Below are 23111 nucleotides of genomic sequence, written 5' to 3'. Positions count from 1 at the left end.
GGGATTGATGGATCACAATATGGAAATATGTGTCTTGAAGGCTGAGGGCTGAGAACCAATCTCTTTGCTCTAGTGACAGAATTATCGCTGCAAGTGTCACCATTTTGAATTTCTGTGCCTTCACACAGGTGTTGAGTAGTCTCAAATCTATGATGGGTCTCCAACCTCCACTCTTTTTTGGTACCAGAAAATACCCTGAATAAAACCCCTTCCCACTGTGCTGCATGGGACTGGTTCTACAGCTCCCAAGCATAAGAGAGAGTCTATTACTTGACAAAGCAAGCTCTCGTGAGAGGGGTCCCTGAAGAGGGACAGAGAAAGAGGGTTTGTTGGTGGAAGTGTAGTTAAGTGGATGATGTATCCTACAGAGATGATCTCCAAAACCCACTTGTCTGTAGCGACCGACTCCCAAGCTTGTCTGAAGTGCTAAAGGCAGTTGCTGAAGGGAGGAAGGCAGGTGACTCAGACCAGCAGATGAGGATGAGGTGGTAATTCATGCTCTTGACACATCAAAATTGCTGCTTGGAGGTGGAAGGTTGCGAGATGGGAGGCTGACAAGCGGACTGTTTCTTTCTTGGGAATGTCTATCTCTTTTGATGGGGCTCATATGGCATCTGAGACGTAAGGAAATTGAGCAGAATGGGATCTCTGAACTGGCTGGGACTTGCTGAGCTTTCTCTTGTAGGCGGGTGTATAAATAACAAGAGAACATAAGGCAGTGCTGGAGTCCTTTAATGTTCACAGAGATTCTTCCATGCTGTCCTCAAACAATTCACACCCATCAAAAGGAACATTCTCCACCATATTCTGAACCTCTTTTGGAAATCTGGAGAGTTGAAGCCAGGAAGCCCTTCTCATAACTCCTGATGTAGCAACTGAATGGGCAGCACTATGAGTGGCACTGGGAGAGTCTTGGTGAGATGTTCTGCTGCTTTCCACATTCACTAACTACCAAGGAGTTAGGTGGGGAATGAGAAAATAAAAATTCAGAGTCCTTTGCTGGGATGTAATATTTCTTATCTGCTCTCTTGCACATAGGTGGAATAGTAACCGGACTGTGCCAGACGATCTTCACTGGGTCCAGGGCCAGCTCCAGGCACCAGTTAAGGAAGCAGGTGCATGGGGTAGGCAATACAAAGGAACGGCACTCTGTTCGCTATTGAGACAGCATGTCCGAGTCTTTGGTGGTGGGTCCCTCAATCCCTCTCTTCCTCTTTGAGCTGCCGCCAAAGTGCCGCCTAAGAGGAAGAGAGGGAGTGAAGTGCCGCCAAAGAAGTGCCACCAAAGAATGGAGTGGCGCAACTGAGCTGCCACCGAAGTGCCGCCGATTGGCTTTTTTTTTTCACCACTTGGGGTGGCAGAAAACCTGGAGCAGGTCCTGCTGGGTCCAGAAGGGCTTAAACTAGGCGGGCAGAGGAGGGTGAATGCAGGATAACAAGCAGCTTATGATGAGGTTCTTTATCATCCTTGAGAGGGATCTGCAAGGAGTCAGCAATTCTCTTGACCAGATCCTGGAGCTGCTTAAAATGATCTACCAAGGATGGAGGAGGAGGCATGACAACTTAATTTGGAAATGAAGAAGAGATGTTGACCATAGAAGAGACCTTTTCTTCAGCTCAAGCTTCCTGCTCCTTGAAGAATTCCTCGAGGGACAGATCTCCTGGAGGGAGCAGGTGATGCAGGTTGCCTCTTTCTGCAACAAGAGGTGCTTGACTCCATGGAGAACTGTTGATGATAAGCTGCCCAATGGTCTCAATATGGCCAAGGAGAGGGTGCAAAAGGCATAGGAGGAGGCACCTATGGGTGCTCATATCATCAAGATGTTGGTTGCAATCCTGTGCCACCAGTAGTTATAGTCTCAAAGATTTTGGAAAGGGGCCACTATATGAGTGAGGGGGAGAACCCTGAATTGATATTTGAAACACTGATGGTATGTCTATACTACCTGACGGATTGGCAGGCAGCGGTCGATCCAGCGAGCGTCGATTTATCGCACCTAGTCTAGACCCCGAAATGCTCTCCCGTCGACTCCAGTACTCCACCGGCACAAGAGGCGCAGGTGGAGTCAACAGGGTAGCGTCAGCTGTCGACTCACCATGGTGAGTAGATCTAAGTACATCGACTTCAGCTACGTGAATAACGTAGCTGAAGTTGTGTAACTTAGATCGATCCCCTCTCCCCTAGAGTAGACCAGGCCTGAGGCAAGGTCTTCAACAGAATCCTCTTCCTCAATCTCGCTCTGGAACGGTGGAGCACTTGGAGAGATTTGAAGTGAAACTGTCAGTACTGTCAGCTTGTTGGAGCCAAGCAGCAGAGAATCAGGTGTTTCAGATACAGCCAGGTCCCAGGAAAAACAAAAATCCTGCAGTACCGGGAGTATTATCAGTACTGAGTCCATGGTCTGCACCGAGGTGATGGTACCATGGGTCTCGGGTACTCCGAGGCAAGTGTGTTCAGAGCCCAAGCAGGCTTCTTTTGGAACTGAGAAGGAGAGGAAGAGTTCTTCTTGCCGCTTCGGTCTGCTAACAGTATTGATGATCTCTCTGGGACCGAGTCTTCATCATCTTTTGGTCTAGCGGTGGCCTGGGTACCTGAGGAATCAGTAGCCTCTTGGGTACCTAGCTGAAGAGCAGATGGTGCTGGAATAGCTGAAGACATGGATGACCTCAGCTTATAGACTCATAGACTTTAGACTTTAGGGTTAGAAGGGACCAATATGATAATCTAGTCTGACCTCCTGCACAACCAGGCCACAGAATCCTATCCATCCACTTCTATAACAAACCCCTAACCTATGTCTGAGTTATTGAAGTCTTCAAATTGTGGTCTGAAGACCTGAAGCTGCAGAGAATCCACCAGCAAGTGACCCATGCCCCACGCTGCATAGGAAGGCGAAAAACCTCTAGGGCCTCTGCCAATCTGCCCTGGAGGAAAATTCCTTCCTGACCCCAAATATGGTGATCAGCTAAACCCTGAGCACGTAGGCAAGAAATAATTCTCTGCAGTAACTCAGATCCCATCCCATCTAACATCCCATCACAGACCACTGGGCATACTTACCTGCTGATAATCAAAGATCAATTGCCAAAATTAAGCTATCCCATCATACCATCCCTTCCATAAACTTATCAAGCTTAGTCTTAAAGCCAGATATGTCTTTTGCCCCCACTTCTCCCCTTGGAAGGCTGTTCCAGAACTTCACTCCTCTAATGGTTAGAAACCTTCATCTAATTTCAAGTCTAAACTTCCTAGTGTCCAGTTTATACCCATTTGTTCTTGTGTCTACATTGGTACTTGTCCCTGCCTGCAGGTATATGGGATCTTGGGGAGCAATTACCACACAGATGGGGTGCCAATTAATTTCTTTATTAAAGGAAAAAGGAAGTGGTGGGAATTTAACAATGAAATACGATGGGATGGGATGTATAGGGTGTTTACAATAGACAATGATGGGGGAGTTTCTTCTTATTGAAAAGTGTAGGGAGTTCTAACAGTGGGGTACAGTAAGTGGGGTTCAGCACTATGGGATACAGTACAGTCAATAAGCGTATCAAAAAGAAATGCAAAATAAAATGGTAGCTTTTATATAAAATGGTCAACAATCTTAGATAGAATGTATTAAGTGGTTAATGGCCTTATACACAATGTAACACAATGGTATCAATGCAAATACAAAATATATCAGAAAAGTGGAAGCAACCAATGGGGTGTTATAATTACAAGTAAAATGTGAATATAAGTGAACTTATGCAATGTAACGGTATAAAAGAAAAGTAATGACTTAATTTGTGAGGCTGGGATAGCAGATAATCTGTCACGGAACAGGAGGGGGGAGGGGAGTGAATGATTAGTGGCAGCTGATGAGAGGAGAGTGCGGCTGGAGGCAGCGAGAGACTCTGAAGCCCTGCAGGGTAAGGACAACGGAGCAGTGTGATGGTGATCTTCGGTGGGGGAGGGGCAGCGGAGAAGTGTAAAGAAGGGCTAGAGAGAGGTTTAAGCAACAAGCGGACACCAAAAACAAAGGAAAAACAGCGGCAAAGGGTTTGGGAAGTTTCACAGGGGGAGAAGCAGCAACGGGTTTGGGGAGTTCGGAGGGTGATGCAGACGCGGGGGGGGAAGCAGCAAGGAGTTGGGAGGTTCAGAGAGAGTGCAGATGCGGGGGGAAAAGCAGCAAAGGGTTTGGGAAGTTATACAGGGGGAGAAGCAGCAAGGGGTTTGGGAGGTTCGGAGGGTGATGCAGACGTGGGGGAAAAGCAGCAAAGGGTTATAACAGGGAGACACGGAGAAGCACACAGAGGGGGAGATTGGAGCGGGGGAAAAACAGACACGGGAAAGTTCAGGGAGAGATCGGGACCGCGGGGAGACGAATTTAAGCAGCAAAAACCTTATCTATCTTAACCAACGACTAGGCAAAACAACAAATATCACAATTCTAAGCAAAACTATAACAAGCAACTATACGGAGCAACAAAACAGTAAACTATAACAAGGCAGGTGAACTTACAAGCTCTACAATCTTAACAAACTATGACTTATTAAACTAAAAAATACCAAAACCTATGGTGCACCTTATGCTATGGGGAAGTCACAGAGAGCAGAGTGGTATGTCCCCAGGATACAGCTCCCAAGGAAGCCAAGGGATGGTGGCTGAAGCCAAGGGATACAGCTGAAAGCTGGGAGCCCCGAGGCAAAGCCCACAGGAGCAGCGGCACAAACTTATTTTTAGCAGCAAAGCGCCGCGGAGTTTAAGAGAGGTTTTAAGACACAGACCAAGGTTTAGCTTGAGTCTGTGTGCTGGGGAAACAGAGCCAGCAGCTAAAATAATAAAATAAAAGTATAGAAAGTTTCACAGAGGGATTCTTACCAGTCTCCAAGACAGCAGCAAAGATAGAAGCTGCAGCAACATCAGAAGAAGCAAGGAGGGCTCGGTACAGTCTCAATAATCAGGAGATCTCTCAGGTAGCAATTCGTTCTTCGTAGGGGGATGTTCAAAAAACGGGGGTACGCTCAAAAATAAAACGAGAGCGGAGAAACGACCCCCAGAACCCTTGGCTGATCAGACCAGGCAGCAATGCAGGAACCTTTCTGATGTTTGTTTCAAAAATGTCTGTTTTTAAAGGCAAACTCAGGCAGTTTCCCACCAGTAATCCTGATAGGCTCCCTCTGTCACAGGGGAGGAGGCACAGGGAAAAGACTGCAGGTGAGCACAGAAACATGTCTGGGCAGAGTCCTGTGCAATAGGTGACTCAAAAGCACATGATGCCTATGACTCATGCCCAGGATCTTAAAAATACAATAGGTCTTGCAGCTCTGGACATTGCCTACCCTACACCGAGCCCAGGTTCAACGAGGTGATAACAGGACTAACCCTTTGAACAGGGCAGTGGTCCCACTTAGCACGCAGCACAAGTGGCCATCCCTTTGAGAAGGGCAATGGCTCTTGTTAAACAACTCAAGGGGCCCTCCCTTTGAGAAGGGCAGTGGCCCTGGTAAACGACTTAACAGCCAGGGAAGGGCGGCCACAGGAGGAGAACAAAAACAAAATGGAGTATGGGGGCAGCTGTAAGAAACAAAATGGAATGGGGGATAGCTGTAACAGACAGTACTAAGCTTAAATAATTCCTCTCCCTCCCTAATATGAATCCCTCTAATATATTTATAAAGAGCAAGCATATCCCCCCTCAATCTTCTTTTGGTTAGGCTAAACAAGCCAAGCTCTTTGAGTCTCCTTTCATAAGACAGGTTTTCCATTCCTTGGATCATCCTAGTAGCCCGTCTCTGAACCTGTTCCAGTTTGAATTCATCCTTCTTAAACATGGGAGACCAGAACTGCACACAGTATTCCAGATGAGGTCTCACCAGTGCCTTATATAACGGTACTAACACCTCCTTATCTTTGCTGGAAATACCTCGCCTGATGCATCCTAAAACTGCATTAGCTTTTTTAACGGCCATATCACATTGGCGGCTCATAGTCATCCTGTGATCAACCAATACTCCAAGGTCCTTCTCCTCCTCTGTTGCTTCCAACTGATGTGTCTCCAATTTATAACTAAAATTCTTATTATTACTCCCTAAATGCATGACCTTGCACTTTTCACTATTAAATTTCATCCTATTACTATTACTCCAGTTTACAAGGTCATCCAGATCCTCCTGTATGATATCCCGGTCCTTCTCTGTGTTAGCAATACCTCCCAGCTTTGTGTCATCCGCAAACTTTATTAGCACATTCCCGCTTTTTGTGCCAAGGTCAGTAATAAAAAGGTTAAATAAGGTTGGTCCCAAAACTGATCCTTGAGGAACTCCACTAGTAACCTCCTTCCAGCCTGACAGTTCACCCTTCAGTACGACCCGTTGGAGTCTCCGCTTTAACCAGTTCCTTATCCACCTTTCAATTTTCATATTGATCCCCATCTTTTCCAATTTAACTAATAATTCCCCATGTAGAACCGTGTCAAATGCCTTACTGAAATTGAGGTAAATTAGATCTACTGCATTTCCTTTGTCTAAATAATCTGTCACCTTCTCAAAGAAGGAGATCAGGTTGGTTTGGCACGATCTACCTTTTGTAAAACCATGTTGTAATTTGTCCCAATTACCATTGACCTCAATGTCCTTAACTACTTTCTCCTTCAAAATTTTTTCCAAGACCTTACAATACTACAGATGTCAAACTAACAGGCCTATAGTTACTCAAATCACTTTTTTCCCTTTCTTAAAGATAGGAACTATGTTAACAATTCTCCAGTCGTACGGTACAACCCCTGAGTTTACTGATTCATTAAAAATTCTTGCTAATGGGCTTGCAATTTCATGTGCCAGTTCCTTTAATATTCTTAGAGAAGATTATCTGGGCCCTCCGATTTTGTCCCATTAAGCTGTTTAAGTTTGGCTTCTAACTCAGATGTGGTAATATCTACCTCCATATCCTCATTCCCATTTGTCATCCTTCCATTATCCCTAAGCTCCTCATTAGCCTTACTAAAGACTGAGGCAAAGTATTTATTGAGATATTGGGCCATGCCTAGGTTATCCTTAACCTCCATTCCATCCTCAGTGTTTAGCGGTCCCACTTCTTTGTTTTCTTCTTATTTATATGGCTATAAAACCTTTTACTATTGGCTTCTTAGAGGTTGATTCCCTACCTGGTGAGCCAGGGACATGGTCCTTTGAGGACGTATGAGAGTAGATTTGTGTTTCTTAGATGCCTTGGAGGGATGGGGCTCAAATAGCATGGAGGCAGCAGATTTGCTTGGAGACCACCATACAAGGGGTGTCCCTTAGCCTGGGTCAGAAGCCGGGCATAGAGAGATCTCCATTATGTGGAGATGAAAATTTATCTGTCTGTTTTTTCTGGCTCTTAATTTCAGTGACAGATAGAAGTTACACTTCTGGGCAACATGTGATTCTTTGAGGGAATTGATGTAGCAGAAGTGCCCATTGCTTAACGTGATTGCCTCCCGGCACAAGAGACAACATTTGAAGCCTGGAGAACTGGGCATAACCTCCTAGTGAACAAGACCTACTAAGTAGTATCTATCTAAATATTATATGAGAGATTTTTTTTTAAACTTTTAAAACTAGAAAGCTAAAACTACTTACTAATTAGACAAATGCTAGGAGCTACTAAAAGTAACTACCAGAATAAGAAAAGAGGACAAAGTTGAGGAAATCTTAATGGGGACAACTGCCAGAGCCCTGTTGCAGGCCAAGGGGGAACTGAGGACTGTTCGCCCGTGCAGAGCTATAAAACAACAACAGCATGGTCCACAAGACTGACAAGCACACATGCGCAAGTCAAACAGACACTATTATGGGAAATCTCCAATCAAATGTGCAAAGGGCACTAGCACAAATAGAGTGAAGTACCTGTAGGGGACACTACTCGGAGAAGGAGCTTTATTCTCACATGTTCAGGCCCGTTAATCAAGAACCAATGGCATATACTTCAGTCTTAGGCCTGAGAGGGATCAGTGACCACAGCCTCACTCATTCACTGACTGAAGTACCATCTGTCTGAGTAGGAGACATTGTATACATAAAATTATCTAATCCCACCAATAAGGAAAAGAGAGTAGGAGATGCCTTTCCTAGCATGCTTTGATGCAGCTAGTCCCAGACCTTGCACTCATCTGAAGTTTTGTATATAAAGAACTGGAAAGTTCCATTCCTTGGGGAATCTTTTTCTATTTATTAATGGAAAGAATAGAAAAAAGTCTCCCACTATTTCAAAATACTTGGATTTCTAGACCTTAGAAAATGGAAAGGGTACTCTCCCCTTTTACCACTGGAACCTAGACCTTTCAGGCTTAGGTCTTTTTCTGGACTGAGGAAAGAAAAGTTCTTAAGAACTTTATGGGGTGCCATCTAATCTTTCTTCTTATGCCAAGATTAAGAGGTTGGATAATTTTGCTTCTGTAGACAACTCTTGAAAAGCATATTCTCAAAGTAGGGATTTCTTCATAGCTTCATTTTTCATGGATGTGGAATAGCTAGTATAGTAATCTCTTCTATTCTGAATTGTTACAGCTTGTTTCTCTATTTTAGCACCACAAAAATCAGGACATCATGCACCAAAGCTTTTCAAAATTATGTTTCATTTAGACTAGCTCTTGTTAGCACAATTCTAATATTAGTTTGACTTTGCTAAACATCATTGCACATCCACACAAACACTTGAAATCCTTGCTCAATCCACACTTTTAAAGTCAGTTGCTTGCAAGTACTCCAAGGCATACCAAAGCTATGTCATTCTCAAAAAGGCTGTATGTGGATTTTCTGATGTTATTATTTTACTGCAGTCTGACACTGAATTGTCCAAATCTAGTCAAAAGCATTAGTCCTCCAAGTACAAGTGAATAAAATAAATTTGTAGTTTTTAGGCCGAACCACTTTTGAAACGACAAGCACCTTTCCCCTTAAAAAAAATGTTAAGAAACTGTCTAAACCACGGGTTCTCAAAATGGGGGTTGGGACCCCTCAGGGGTCTTGAGGTTATTACATTGGGTCGCGAGCTGTCAGCCTCCACCCTAAACCCTGATTTGCCTCCAGCATTTATAATAAGGTTAAATATATAAAAAAGTGTTTTTAATTTATAAGGGGGGTTGCGCTCAGAGGCTTGCTATATGAAAGGGGTCACCAGTACAAAAGTTTGAGAACCGCTGTTCTAAATGCAAATTGCACCTCATTTTTTAAATTCTCATGTATCCCATACAACTTGTCTGTATTATTTCAAACTTTCTAGAAAAAAATATTACCTATAATATAGAAACTAGCATCTCTCCTGAGTCTATAGAAAGACCATAAACTATGTATTTTCTGTGCTGGTGTATTTTTATGTTCTTACCAAGAGCATTGCAGGACCCCTTCTACTCTTGCTTCATCAAAAAGATTTCCATTTCTGTGCTGTACTACACTACTGCCCAGCTCTCTTTCTGTTCTTACAGAAGGCTGAAAATCACTTAACTTCCCAGTCCCTAAAGCTTTCTTTATAGGCACTCCCAAGACAAGGATTTCAGATGCTTTCACTCTGCTGCAAACACGAACAGACCAGAATGCAGTAATTGAGGAGTTACTTGGATTTCTTACCTGTTTCATGTCCTTCATTGACACCCATCTTTCTTTCAGAAAACTTTCATGGGCCCTCAACACTGCAGTACTCGCCTCCGCCTTTCTCAATTACCTGTCTCTGCACTACAATCACCTTTCCCCTGACACAATGGCTTTGGGCATGCAAGAGTTGGGTCACTGCCCATTAACGTAGAATTTTCTTGTGACCCATTTCAAAAGGTACTTTTATTTTCTTTATACACTCGTGGCCCCAGTTGGCAAGTTTCATCTGGAACTCTCAGGAACCAGTCAGGTTTTCACATCATTTAGCCAAATCAACTGCAGGTTTTCCGACTTTCCCCATTTGAAAACTTTTCCCTTATATAACCATAAACACCGTTCAAATCAAATGCTGCAAAGAGAATAGGACAGTTCCACTGAAAAAGCTACCAAAAGTTCCCAAAAGTTGCTTGCCAATTTCAATATCATGTTACATTATTCAACTGTTAAAAAAAAGGTTCTTGATCCAATAAGCCTCACATTTCTATACAGTATTTGCAAAACTTATGAACAGAACTGCCAGTAGGATTTTTAAATTTTGTTTTAAAACAGTAATAATTACAAAGTTGCTTCAGGTTTAAGAATTTGTATGCCAACACCTAGTTCAGACTAAATTATTAGCACCAAGTAACAAACCACTGATAACAAAGGTTGATAACAGAAGCACTGGCAGAATCTTAAACAAAGTGACTAAGAGGGTGGCACTACAACAATAAAAAAAAAACCTAATTAGCTAACTACTTTGTCATAAAAAATGACAAAATAAAGTCTGCTGGACAACAGCCTTTCTATATCTCATTAAACTACTATAGTTTTGATTTCAGTATTTTCTCCTTATTTTTAATAAAACTGAATTAAGTCCTCTCGGTATCTGGAGTCAATTACAGTCTTCGTGCCTGCCAAATTTGATTACAATACAGTTTTTCACTCCCATAGTATCTTATCTGGAAAAAATGAAAATGCAAACAGATGTAGAGTAAGTGACTTGGCTTCACTTTATCCTTCTTACTCAAAAGAAATGATAGTAAAAATTACAAGTGCAGTATCTTGAGTTCAATTAATGTTATTCCAGTTGCAGAACGATGGCCAGTATCATGAATAAATCCCCAGTTAAGCCTTACATTGTGCATAAACAACACAAACTTGGCTCTGAAAGAGATCAGAAACTACCTGGCAAATGTTTGAATTTTCAAATTACTTTAGAAATTTAATTTTAAAATTCTCCTTGAATGGAAATACAAAAATAGGTTCAATAATCTTGATAAAGCCACTAGCAAGCAGTGGAAAAAAATAGACATTTTATACTCACTTTGCACAATTGTGAATCAGAAAGGAATGCACCAGTAAATTGTGTAGAAACAAGAATTACTCTAGATACAGACACATTTTGCATTATTTTCCCCATTATCCTCCCTTAAGTAGAAATTGCTAAATATTTGGAATATTTTTGCATTTTACACTGTGAAATCACAAATTAAAAATATAGTTCTAAAGCTTGTCACAGGATGTGGGTTTTTCCTGCTGTTGCTTTATTATCAGAAAATTACTTTCAGATTTTCTGGGACTGGACCAACTCTTGAGCATGAATGAACTGAATGAAGTCTAAAAACTGACCATTGATAACATTTATGTAACTTAAAACTTAATACCTGCATATGATAATTTTTAGGGGAGCAGCAGGGGAAAGGGTGCCAACGTTGGTGTGTACAAGAAGAAAAATTCAGAGAAAAATGGATGTCTGCCAAATACTGAAACACATTGTCCAGAAAAATAACTGATTGTAAAGAACATCCTCTCTTCTTATATAACCTACCAGATGTTGTTGAATTGATTTAAAAACAAAACAAAAACAAGCTTTTGAGTCATGGGGTGCAACCACAGTTGAAAAAATGTTTATTAGCTCTTTAATTAAAGCACATTGTGAGACATGGAATAAACATTATTATTAAACTAAGAGATATGTATAGAAATATAAGAATGATTTTTTAAAAGTTTGTGCACATTTAACGCAATTCTTCTGTGCAGAAACTGAAATCAGCATTCATCAAAGAATTATACTTTACTGAACAGTTCAGTCAGTGGTGTATGTCCACTGGCAGTATTGTGGAATCAGATTATTAAAGAAAGTAATTGGAAATGAATTCTTCATATGAAATTGTTTTATGCAGACAGAAAGAACAATGCATTGGTTAGGTGTGAAGTGGCAAGTGAGATGTCTGGACATGTTCATTGGAATAAACTTAAAGTATGAAATTAGGAGGGACAATATCTTTTAGCCCACAGTGATTATATGTTCTATTGAAATTTACCTAGTGATTTATAACCCTTTTAAATGTAGCAATTGTGCAGGATTTCCAAAATGGGAAGATATAAAATATAGTTAATATAAACACAAACTGACCAGCAAGTACATGCTGTGATTTTCCTAGCTCTGAAAAACAATGCTTAGACAGAATACAGTCTTGTTAAGGTAAAAAGCACACTTCTTTTCTGTTAACTTTGTTTGCATTCTTTTCAAATTCATTGTTAGAACAATAACTGAGCAAGAAATAAGAGCAAAAAAAGTGAACTGCACTTGCTCGTTACATACTCCGCAAGTTTTCCAGAATATATTCTCCACAAAACCAAAGTACATCTCTCTAATTCTAGTGAATCAATCTCTTCTGTTACAGTGACAATTCCTACATGTTACTAATTTTGATCTTGCAATCAATGACTTTTTATACAAAAACAATTCCCAACAATCTGGATTACTTCCATCTTAAATACTTGCCTTTAGTATTTATCAAATAATGTTTAAATGTGTTTTTAATTAAGATAACACATTTTACATAATATAGTAACTCTAGAACTGAGCCTAACCATGCTTAGCTATCAAATATCCCAATACTAGTAAATGTATAGAATAAAATAAGATGCAACTCCCTTTACCACTTTCCCCCTTGGAATAGCGGGGTATAGTTTCTTTTCTTTTGCAAACTGAACAAGGATATTAAATGCAGGAAAACCTTTTTCAACAAGAATCCATATGAACATAAACAAATTGTTGAGGCACGGAGGGGGAAGTGCTAAAGCATTTTCTTTCCACCCCCCAGTAATTCCTATGATTACACTATTTCATATCATTAACATACTGGATTTTATCCAGATAACCCGTGGCATAAACTTTTCTTGTGTACATAGGGTATGTTTAGATTACAATCCAAACACAAATTTTTAAAGGGCGGTTAACGGGTGAGCAAAAATACTGAAGCAAGAAAAAATCATGAACAACTGTGTAATGTAATAAGTGTTCTCACTGTTTCTTTATTAGTTTAAAGAAAACCAGAGCCTAATAACAATATACCTCATACAGTTCAGAACAAAGCTGTTGTTGTTATAGTTATTTACTTGGCATTTGCTTCCCTCAGGAAGTTATTGAGAACAGTTGTATGCAGCACATAATTACATTTTTCAAAGTAATACAACAGGTAAATGAACAAACATTTCAAAAATGCTGTTTAAGGAAAACAAAGTCTCTAGAGTCTTCAATATTTATGATGCTGACTTGTTTTTTATGATATAGAGTTTTTGTTATGAATGTTTACTGTTTTTATAGTAGGACTCTTCAAAACAGTCATTTCTGCATTCCTGTATAGGACAATTCACTACAGAAATGTCTTAACTTTGTTAAAAATGTTATGAAAATCAAAGTTATACTGGAATACTGCCATGCAAACATTAAACTTTTGTACTTTATTATTTTTAATTATGGAAATATGCCCTTGAAAACATTTTGTTCATTCCGTGACTTATGTCCCATACAAATAAATGGACGCAGTTTAGAAACTGAAGCCTCACCACCATTGTTTTTTCCAATTAAAATTCAATATATTAAACACATCCATACATATATGACTCACCATTATCATCTCATCTTGAAAGTTCAAATCAAGAGTGTCCTGTAAAGGTTTATTTCAGAACATCATTAAGATTCATTGTATACTGTAGTTCAGAATATTCTAATGGAGCAGATAATAGTGGTCAGAAGTACACAAACACACACATTCATTTGAAACCTAACAGTGTGTGAATTAACACTGAACATTAGTGCTGGATTTGATTAGAACTAAAGTGATGCTGAATTTACTGGTTAATATATGTTTGCAGTATTAAATTTGATTTTGTAAAACACAATGTAAAGTTATGGCTGAGCACTGTATATGACATTCCAAGGTATACAAACTGTAAAAATAATAAGTGATTTAGAGTGTCTGACTAAATGTAGAAAAGATGTATTCACAAGTCTGTAGGTAGATAAGTTATTAGTCACAAGACACAGTATGTTGTAATTTTAGTATTTAAAACCTGCAATACTTCAAAAGCCCAATGCTTCATATTTAGAGAGGAGCACTCACTTTTGAATACCAAAGTCAATATCCTTAGAGGAAACCACTTTTTATACTGAGATGAAAGAAACATAAGTCTACTAAATTAGTTTTCAGGGAGATGTTTCAAGGATTGCAGTCAAATTTCCAGTTCACTGAATGTATAGATCTTCAGGCTTGGACCCTACTACTTCAGACTTTGTATTTGCCTTTGCCGTTGTCATTGATAACACATATGTGCTGAAACAACATGACACAGATTGCAACAGTATAATTAATTACATTATTGAATTGTCTTTAATCAAAAATATATTTGATTTTTGACCAGCTAAATGGTCTAGTGATTAGTACTCTGCACTTTAGAGACCTAGATTTGAGTCATGATCCCAATCTCTCAGGCTGTATTTACACTAAGAATTTTTTGGACTGTAATTCCCAACTGGTGAACCTCCATCACTGGTAGTACAAGTAGAAGTGCTAGACAAGTCTCAGGCCTCTTTTATCTCTGATTCACTGAGAACAGGGATAGAAGACACAGTAGTAAAACACCTAAGCTATCTGAGCCGTATCTATATTACAGCTTCCACTGGTTGAGCTGCATTTATCGGGAATTACAGACCTCAAAAATCCTAGTATAGACAAGACCTCACTCTTCAGACTCATAGAAGATGGTAGTGTGGCAGAAATGACTCATTCAGCTCTTGGGAGGTGGGAGAAAGAGATTTCAAGAGAAGAGGTAGGAAGGAATTGCTCACAATGCTTAACAACAATTCCTCTAGGAATGGTGTCTGAGGTTCTGAAGGGAGTTCTATTCGGCCCTCTTCTGCTGGAAGGACCATGGCCAGGACATAAAGCCTCAAGGGAGAGGAAAACGACAGGCTCTTCAAGGCTCCAACAAACTGAAAAAAAATCTTGTTTATAGCTGAAAACACTTACATTTAGATCTCTGAAGTGCTCGTTGTACTCTAAGGCATAACCTACCACAAACACATTTGGAATTTCAAATCCATAATCTGTATGGGGAAAAATAAATAGTATCAATGTAAAAATAAGTAAGTATTCATTAAACAAACAATAAAGCTATTTAATGTGCTAGTTCTCTGAACAAGAAAATATATACATACAGAGCCAAATTCTGGCTGTGTTATCTTTTGGCCCTCAGACAGGTACAAATCATTATCACTAATGTGAGATTTAATTCTGGTCAGTTGTGGCCCCATGCCACAGATTATTTGGGTTCTGGAGCATGAATGATCTGTGCCGACAGGCGGGAGGAGGTGATACACAGGGGCAGTTGTCAAATCAGTGGCATAATACACTGCAATTTCATACCCCTAGTATCCTGTCCTAAGTCAGATATCCCTCTGTGGTTCCAGTTGTGGAAGGAGCCAGAATCAAGGCAGAAAAGTTCAGCCCAGGTTGGGATGCAGCTTCTTAAGCATGCATGTATATGTAAAGCCAATCTATACTTCATTACATAGGAAACAAAGAAAGATTATTTTAGTGACTAATCCATAGGTAATAATTTATAGCCCTATATATGAGTCTATGCATTCTCTTATGGGTACAGCAAATATTGTATTGCAATAGCACCAAAAATGTGCCAGGTGCTGTACAAACTAAGACCCCAGTCCTGCAACGAGTAAAGCGCATGCCTACATTTAAGTATGTGAACAGACACATTAAGTGAACGAGACTATTCACATGCTCAAAGCTAAGTGTAAATGTAATTCTTTGTAAGTGTGGAATTTAGTACAGGATCAGCGCCACATAGGAAGATATAGGCCCTTCTCCAAATTGCTCACAATCTAAAAAATAAATCCAGAATCTTCAAGACACACAAATAGGCAGGCATACAAATGTTACATATACAGAAACTAAAGGGTTTGCACCTATTAATGTCTATGGATAAACTACCTCTAGAAGAGCAAAGATAGCTAACTGGAAGAGCGGATACAAGCACTAGGGATGATTTAAGGAGACAGTGACCTCAAATGTTTTGTACTCCTGGGGTTTGTACTAATCATATCTGCTTCTTGTTACTTTTTACTTGAAATTTGTCATATGTACATACCTTTTAAAACAATATGTTAAAATACGTGTTTAAGTTTTTCTTAGGGAAATGTCTTATTCAAGATTATATTTTACTTATATATTTAACCATAGTGAGTCCCATGAAATATATACTTAATATCATGGCCCAACTTCCATACATCAAAAGAGTCAAGAAACCGAAATCATGTATAAAAAGTGCCTCAGGGTGGAATGACTTGGTCACAGGCCAGGATAATATACTAGAAACACAAGTCACAGCAGACATGCATTCTCCCTAGTGGAGAGTCCATGCCAGACCTCCAAGCACCTTTCACCCCACAATAACCTCCCTCTCTCCCAAATTTCAAACAAATACCCTCCCCTGGACAACGTCACCATCCCTCAAGACACTCACCTACCCTCTTTCCAAGATCTCCTCATTTCACCATCTACTCAGTGCAGGCAGATGCCCTTTCTTCTCCTCGTCCTGAATAAACAGACACCACTCCCCTCCTCAGTAACAAGTGCAAGTGGGTCTTCTCCATGCAGATCCAACTCTCTCAAATTTTAGCTCACATGCCTATCATTGTGTCATTTACTCTAACGAGCCTTTCATGGTGGTAGCTTGGTTCCTCCCCTATCATCTTTCTCCTGATTGACCTTATTATTCATAATGTGATATAAGCATTTCAAAGAAGTGCATGCTGACTGACAGCAGAGCAACAAAGGGCGGACAAATTATAAGAAAAAGAAGCCCAATCTATCCTGTGCTTTTTTGGTAGGTTACTTATAATTATCATGGTCTATCAAATAAACAAACTAACCTTTAAATAAGGATACTTGTTTTAACAAAACAAAATTGTTTTGTTATTGTCATCAAACTCAATAGCTTGCAAATAACAATGGTACAAAGACATAACTTTCAACTTAGAAGGAAACTGGTGGCTCTTTTAAGGGCAGAATGAGGGGTGGGAAGAAAAGGACTTGCTAACCCACAATGTTACCAAAGATAGAAGGGAAAGCACTTGCTTGTCATAGGTAAATTAATGATTTTCTTATAAAGTTTTCAGCAGGCAACATCAGATTGAAAAAAACTGTTTAGGGTGTTAGTAGCCAGGGTATACTAATGAGGTCAGACCTTCCAAACTGCAGCACTCTGTATCATGACTATACAGTCCCTAGTCTCACTGGCCATGAGATTACTTACTGCAGAAGCTGAAACTCTGCACAGCGGTGGTATAATAGTATCCAATTCTACTGTTAGAATTACGTTAGCTTATTGGATCATGATGTAAAGAAAATTCTCACAAGCACTTACAGTCAGGTCTGTACCCATCAGGTTGGGATGTTCTTTTCACCAACAAACTATCATAAAAAAAAGATTTTTTAATATAAAAAGTTGGATTTGTCTGGAGAACTTATATTTAAAAAAAATTCATTTTCTCCCAAATCTCAGAACTGTAAGGATTCCCACTCCATTTCTGCCTCACCTCTCTAGAATATCAATGTCCTCCTAGCAGAGAAGAGATGAGAATGCTTCCCTACAAAGTCCATCTGTGCTACTCTTGAAATGGCTAATGGGGTCACTGCAGAACAATATAAAAGCATTTCTTCTCCTCTTCTCCACCCACATCTTAGTGACTCAGACAGCTGTCTCTGTAATGCTCCCACAAAGATAGCGTAGTGCAACGAGAATAAATCAGACTTGATCTTCCACAGGAAATCATGTTGTGCCACCATTAGAGTAACCATTTATTTTCTTTTAATAGTTAAACATGACTTGTGAATATTTTACTCACCTTGCTACCTTAATCATCTTTGGCTTATATTTTTCTATGTTATTAAGCAGAGCCTTCATAGTCCTTCCAGTTCCAATAATATCCTTTGCAAAACATGAAAAATAAAATAAGGAAAAAATCATGGAACAGGAAACTTGAGTAAAATTAGAACTGTTTTATATTTTTATTTCTGGGGAAATGATGGTTTTGTTTTCTTCCCCTAATGTACCGAGAGTAATATCCGGAAAAGGTTGGGAAAGCGGTTCAGTTCTTTGAACCAGGCACTTTCCCCACAGGGACACAATTTAAGAGAAATACAAACAGATTGGAGGATTGCCTGCTTTCTACTGTAAAGGTCCAAATTCTGCCCTTGGATGCACTAGTGGGAATTCTGCTGACTTCAGTGGGCACTGCATATATATAACCATCAGATTTCTTATATCAAGCCCATGATCATAATATCTCAGCACTTGTGCATCCAAGGACAGAATTTAGCCCTAAGAAGCATTTTGTCATGTAATCATAGAAATGTAGGACTGGAAGGGACCTCAAGAGGTCATCCAGTCCAGCTCCTTGCTCTAAGGCAGGACAAAAAATACCTAGACCTTCTCTGAAGGTATCGGTATAATCTGTTCTTAAAAACTTCCAGTGATGGAGATTCCACAACCTCCCTTGGAAGCCTATTCCAGAGTTTAACTACCTTTATAGTTAGAAAGTTTTTCCTAATATCTAACCTAAAACTCCCTTGCTAGAGATGAAGCCCTTTACGTCTTGTCCTACCTTCAGGGATATGGATAACAATGAATCACCATCCTCTTTATAACAACCCTTAATATATTTGAAGACTATTATCAGGTTCCCTGTTAGTCTTTTTTTGTAAGACTAAACATGCCTATTTTTTTTTACCCTTCCTCATAGCTCAGCTTTTCTAAACCTGTTATCATTTTTTTTTTTGCTCTCCTCTGGATTCTCTCCAGTTTGTTCACATCTTTTTTAAACTGTAGTGCCCAGAACTGAACATAGTACTCCAGCTGAGGCATCACCAAGTTCAGTGGGACAGTTACCCCCTCTGTTTTACATATGATACTCCTGATAAGACATCCTAGAATAAGAACCTTTTTTCACAACTGCATCACATTGTTGATTCATAGGCAATTTGTGATCAACTATAACACCCAGTTCCTTTTCTGCAGTGCTACCACATAGCCAGTTATTCCCCATTTCATATCTATTTATTTTACTTATCATTCCTAAATTAAATACTTTGTACTTTATTGAATTTCATCATGTTGATTTCAGATCAATTCTCCAATTTGTCAAAGTTGTTTTGAATTCTAATCCCATCCCCCAAAGTGCTTGCAACTCCTCCCAGCTTGGTGTCATACACAAATTTTATATGCATACTCTCCACTCCATTATCCAAGTCATTAACGTTAATATTCAATACTACCAGACCAAGGGCAGACTCCTGTCAGATCCCACTTAATATGTCCTCCCAGTTTGACAGCGAATCAATGATAACTGCTCTCTGAGTATGGTTTTTCAACCAGTTATCTACTCTCCTTATAGTAAATTCATCTAGACCATATTTCCCTATTTCATATTGCTTATGAGACTGTCATGTGGGACTGAGTCGAAAGCCATTCCAAAATCATAATATATCATATCTACAGCTTCCCCCCAACCAGAATGCCCGTAAACCAGTCATGACATACAGTGCAATGCATTTGAATATTCATGGCAGTGTGTTCTGCCATCTAAATGCACACATATATTATTGTATCAGAGTTTCCCTAATTCATGAGTATATGGCTATGTAACTGAATATTGCTTGACGAGCAGATGGTGATACTAAAACTCTGTGGGTGCACAATTTCAATTGGCAAAATCTTATCACTACTCCTCAGCTACCACATTTTAATATAATTTGCTGCAGATTTTTTTTATCCTTTATGAGAGCGTGGGGCTAAACCAACCTGATTACAGAATGGGGCTCACCTGAGAGGAATCAGGTAATTTCTGTGTAAAAAGGAGCCGTAGTTAAGTAGTGATAAAGCACAGATGGGGACAGAGCTGGAGGGAGGTTCCTATAAAGGCAGGAAGTGGCAGTAAAAAGAGGAAGCTCAGGAAACTGCCACTATAACTGTAGAGATAGCAGGGAACAAGAAGGGTCCTGCAGGGTCCTGAGTCAGCAGGCAGGAAGGCCTGGGAGAGACCCTGACAAAACAGGGAAGAGAATTAGGAATAGTTAAGCATTTCTGGACTTTTAGTTTTGGACAACTGAGACCCTGGATGAGGAGGACCAAAGACTGTGACCTGGCTGAAGGGCTGACTGGATGAGTTACTAAGAGAGAAACCACTACAGCACTGGAGTGACTGTTGGCAGGGGTTGTTAGCACAGTGAGATAGCCGCAATGCCATGCCTGGCCATGTGTGGTTCCCTAGTGTTGGGTGGACTGTTAAATCACTGTTGAAGAAACAAATGCTACACAATACCAAGGGTCCTGCTTTATTCCTCAAACAACCAATAGATCTCTTTTTGATTTTTCCTTCCACACTGACAAACTCAAAATCCTGCCCACTATTAACATCCCCCATGTCACGTTTCACACTGCTTTCCCTCACAACTCTTCCCCTCATGGGAAGATTTAGCTGGTAGGCCAATCACACACTGATGTGTTCACAGATATGGCTGATGTGGCTTTTCTCCCTTTAAGGCGTATGTTACATTTAAAGATAACTACAGATACAGAGACAGCTTTTGCAGTTCCTTCCAGTGAGATCTACTTTCCACCACCTCTCCCTCTCAGTAGCATTGCTTCAGGCTAGCCACTTTCCTTTGAAGTGCTGGCATGATGGAACACTCCAGAATGCACAGTGCTGATAATCAGTCATGGGCACTTCAAAGAAAGACAGTCTGAACCAGTCTGTGAATAAGACATGCACAGCACTGAAGCTGTGAGGGAAATCTAGGACCATACCATTTTACCAGTTCCATCTCAAAGCCATGCAATCAGGAAGCTTAGGATAGCCTCTGCTGTCCCCCAAACTACTGAACAACTAGCAGAAGAAAGCAGCAATTTGTGACACCATCACTAAAAAAAATCAGGTTCCTGGGCACTAACCAATGAGAGCAGCACAAATATGGTGTCATTGGTAAGCTTATCAGAGGTGGTGGAGGGGTCAGCACCCAAATAAAATGCTTCCTTTCTTTATTGCCCTCTCACCTCATGAAGGGGGAACACTATCACTGACAGTATTTTAGAAGTTGACCACAGAATTATGACTTTATTATCTATGTATAATATTGTATGACTAGCCACCTTACCTCCACAATTAACACACTCTGAAACAAAACAAAAGAAACACAGTTATACTGGATTGTATACAGGAAGTAATGCAAACAGCATCATAATACATGCTAACTAAAATAAACAAGCATTTTTAAAAAAATAAACGTTAAAGCTAAATTAGGACCCTTATGCAGCTGTGCAACAGGTGGGGCACAAACAGCCTCCCTATTATTTTGTGGCCTGAATAAGAGACAGTCCCAATTGCAGGCACAGCATTCACAGGCCATTGCCCTCCCCAACTGTGTGACAGGCAGCAGCACTTGTCATCTGTGTATGAAGGGGTATAGCAGCACGTAGTGCAATCAGATGGGAGAGATTCAACTGGGAGTATATTGCTTAAAAGCTGTAGTAGGCTGTTCACAATATATCCAAAGATAAATATTCTGAACCCTATGTACTAGTGAGAAATTGGTCTTTGAAAGCTTCCAGTCTTCTAAACATAACAAAAATTTGCTTTAATCTTCTTTTTTTTTAAAAGAGGCACATAATGTTTGTCCTCAGAAATGTCAAGCTTTGTATAATCATGTCACCTGAGGTCATTCAAGTTTATAAGTGTCTTTGTAACTGAGATAACAGAAGTATGGATTACGAAGGGTTGCTCTAAGAAATATCAAAGATGCTATATTTTTATATCTAAATTGATACATCATATATAGATAATTGTAAGGAGGCGCCTTGGCTCCCCGCTGCGCCTGAGAGGGACGAGCCAGAGCAGGTGCCTCAGGGGCGGAGTCACCGCCGCCTGTCACCACCCCCCAGAAGTCAAGGGGCGGGACAGGAAGTATAAAAGCCCGGCCCCAGCGCTCAGTTGGAAGCAGGCTACCGAAGAGGACAGACGCTGGCGCCCAAGCTCCCGCCGGGCCCAGCCTGTCTTGTGCTCACTACCCAGAGGAGCGCTGGCCTGACCTGCCTTGGGCCCGGTATCTGGAGGAGCACTGGCCTGACCTGCCCCGCACTCACTACCCGGAGGAACGCTGGCTGGACTTGCCTCGTGCCCGGTACCCAGAGGAACGTCGGCCTGACCTGCCTTGTGTCCGGTACCCCGAGGAGCAGCCTAAGCTTACAAACCGGTATCCCGAGGAGTGGCCTGAGCTTCCCTACGCCCGGTACCCGGAGGAGCCCATGGTCTGGGACCCCCCAGATGACATAGGCGAGAGACAGGTACCCGGAGAGGGGGAGTTCGGAAGTGGCCCGAGGGTAGCCGACCCTGGTTTGGCTCCTGAAGAGCCTGAACCCATGTCAGTGTGTTGCGGCCAGGATCCCCACTGACAGCAGCGAGTCTTGGCTGCTGCTAGGGCGCCGGGCTGGAACGCAGTGGAGTGGGAGGGTCTGCGTTCCCGCTCTCCCTGGCCTGAGGAGGCCTTCTGTGTGGACGTATGATATACTTTGTTTCCTCAGCCTGCTGGAGGCCTGAGCTTGAACTGCTACTGCCCCGCCCTGTCCAAGGGCCTGGGCTGATACTGTGTTTGCTCAGCCCCTGCTGAAGGCCTGAGCCTGAACTGCGACTGCCCCGCCCTGCCCAAGGGCCTGGGCTGATATACAGTGTTTGCTCAGCCTGCTGAAGGCCTGAGCCTGAACTGCGACTGCCCTGCCCTGCCCAAGGGCCTTGGCTGATATATTGTGTTTACTCAGCCCCTGCCTGAGAGTCTGAGCTTCAACTGCTTACTGCCCGGCCTTCCCCCGGGCTTGGGCTTATGTACTTTATGCTTACCCGACCCCGGCTGGAGGGCCAGGACTCTACCTTGTTTGCAGACCCTTTATTCCCTCAACGCCTCCTGAGGGGCTAGGCCTACCCGGACTGCTGTGTGTAAGGAGGTGCCCTGGCTCCCCGCCGCACCTGAGAGGGACGAGCCCCGACACCACCGGCTTACAATAATACACAAAAATACTATGTTAAAAGAACACTGTTAAGGTTGAAAAGTCAAGCACCCAAGCGTCAGGAAATGCACAGCCAACCTTAATGCTAG

The 23111-nt window shown here is 41.2% G+C and overlaps 1 protein-coding gene across 4 annotated transcripts in view; it reads right to left on the bottom strand.

Annotated features, from left to right (window-relative positions):
• Positions 1-12948: 12948 nt before the first annotated feature.
• Positions 12949-23111, bottom strand: part of PRTFDC1 (phosphoribosyl transferase domain containing 1) — a 62745-nt gene continuing 52582 nt past the window's right edge. For 2 of the 4 annotated variants that reach the window (XM_030550343.1, XM_030550344.1), the window contains 3 exons: positions 17813-17895; positions 17332-17378; positions 14232-14992 (listed from right to left, as the gene is read on the bottom strand). In XM_030550343.1, the coding sequence (XP_030406203.1) occupies positions 14670-14992; positions 17332-17378; positions 17813-17895 (453 nt within the window). In that variant the 3' untranslated portion in view covers positions 14232-14669. The other 2 variants (XM_030550345.1, XM_030550342.1) reach the window with 2 other exon arrangements.

This window comes from Gopherus evgoodei, chromosome 2 (assembly GCF_007399415.2).
Source record: "Gopherus evgoodei ecotype Sinaloan lineage chromosome 2, rGopEvg1_v1.p, whole genome shotgun sequence".
Taxonomy (NCBI): Eukaryota; Metazoa; Chordata; order Testudines; family Testudinidae; genus Gopherus; species Gopherus evgoodei.
This window is presented reverse-complemented; position numbering and strand designations above follow the sequence as displayed.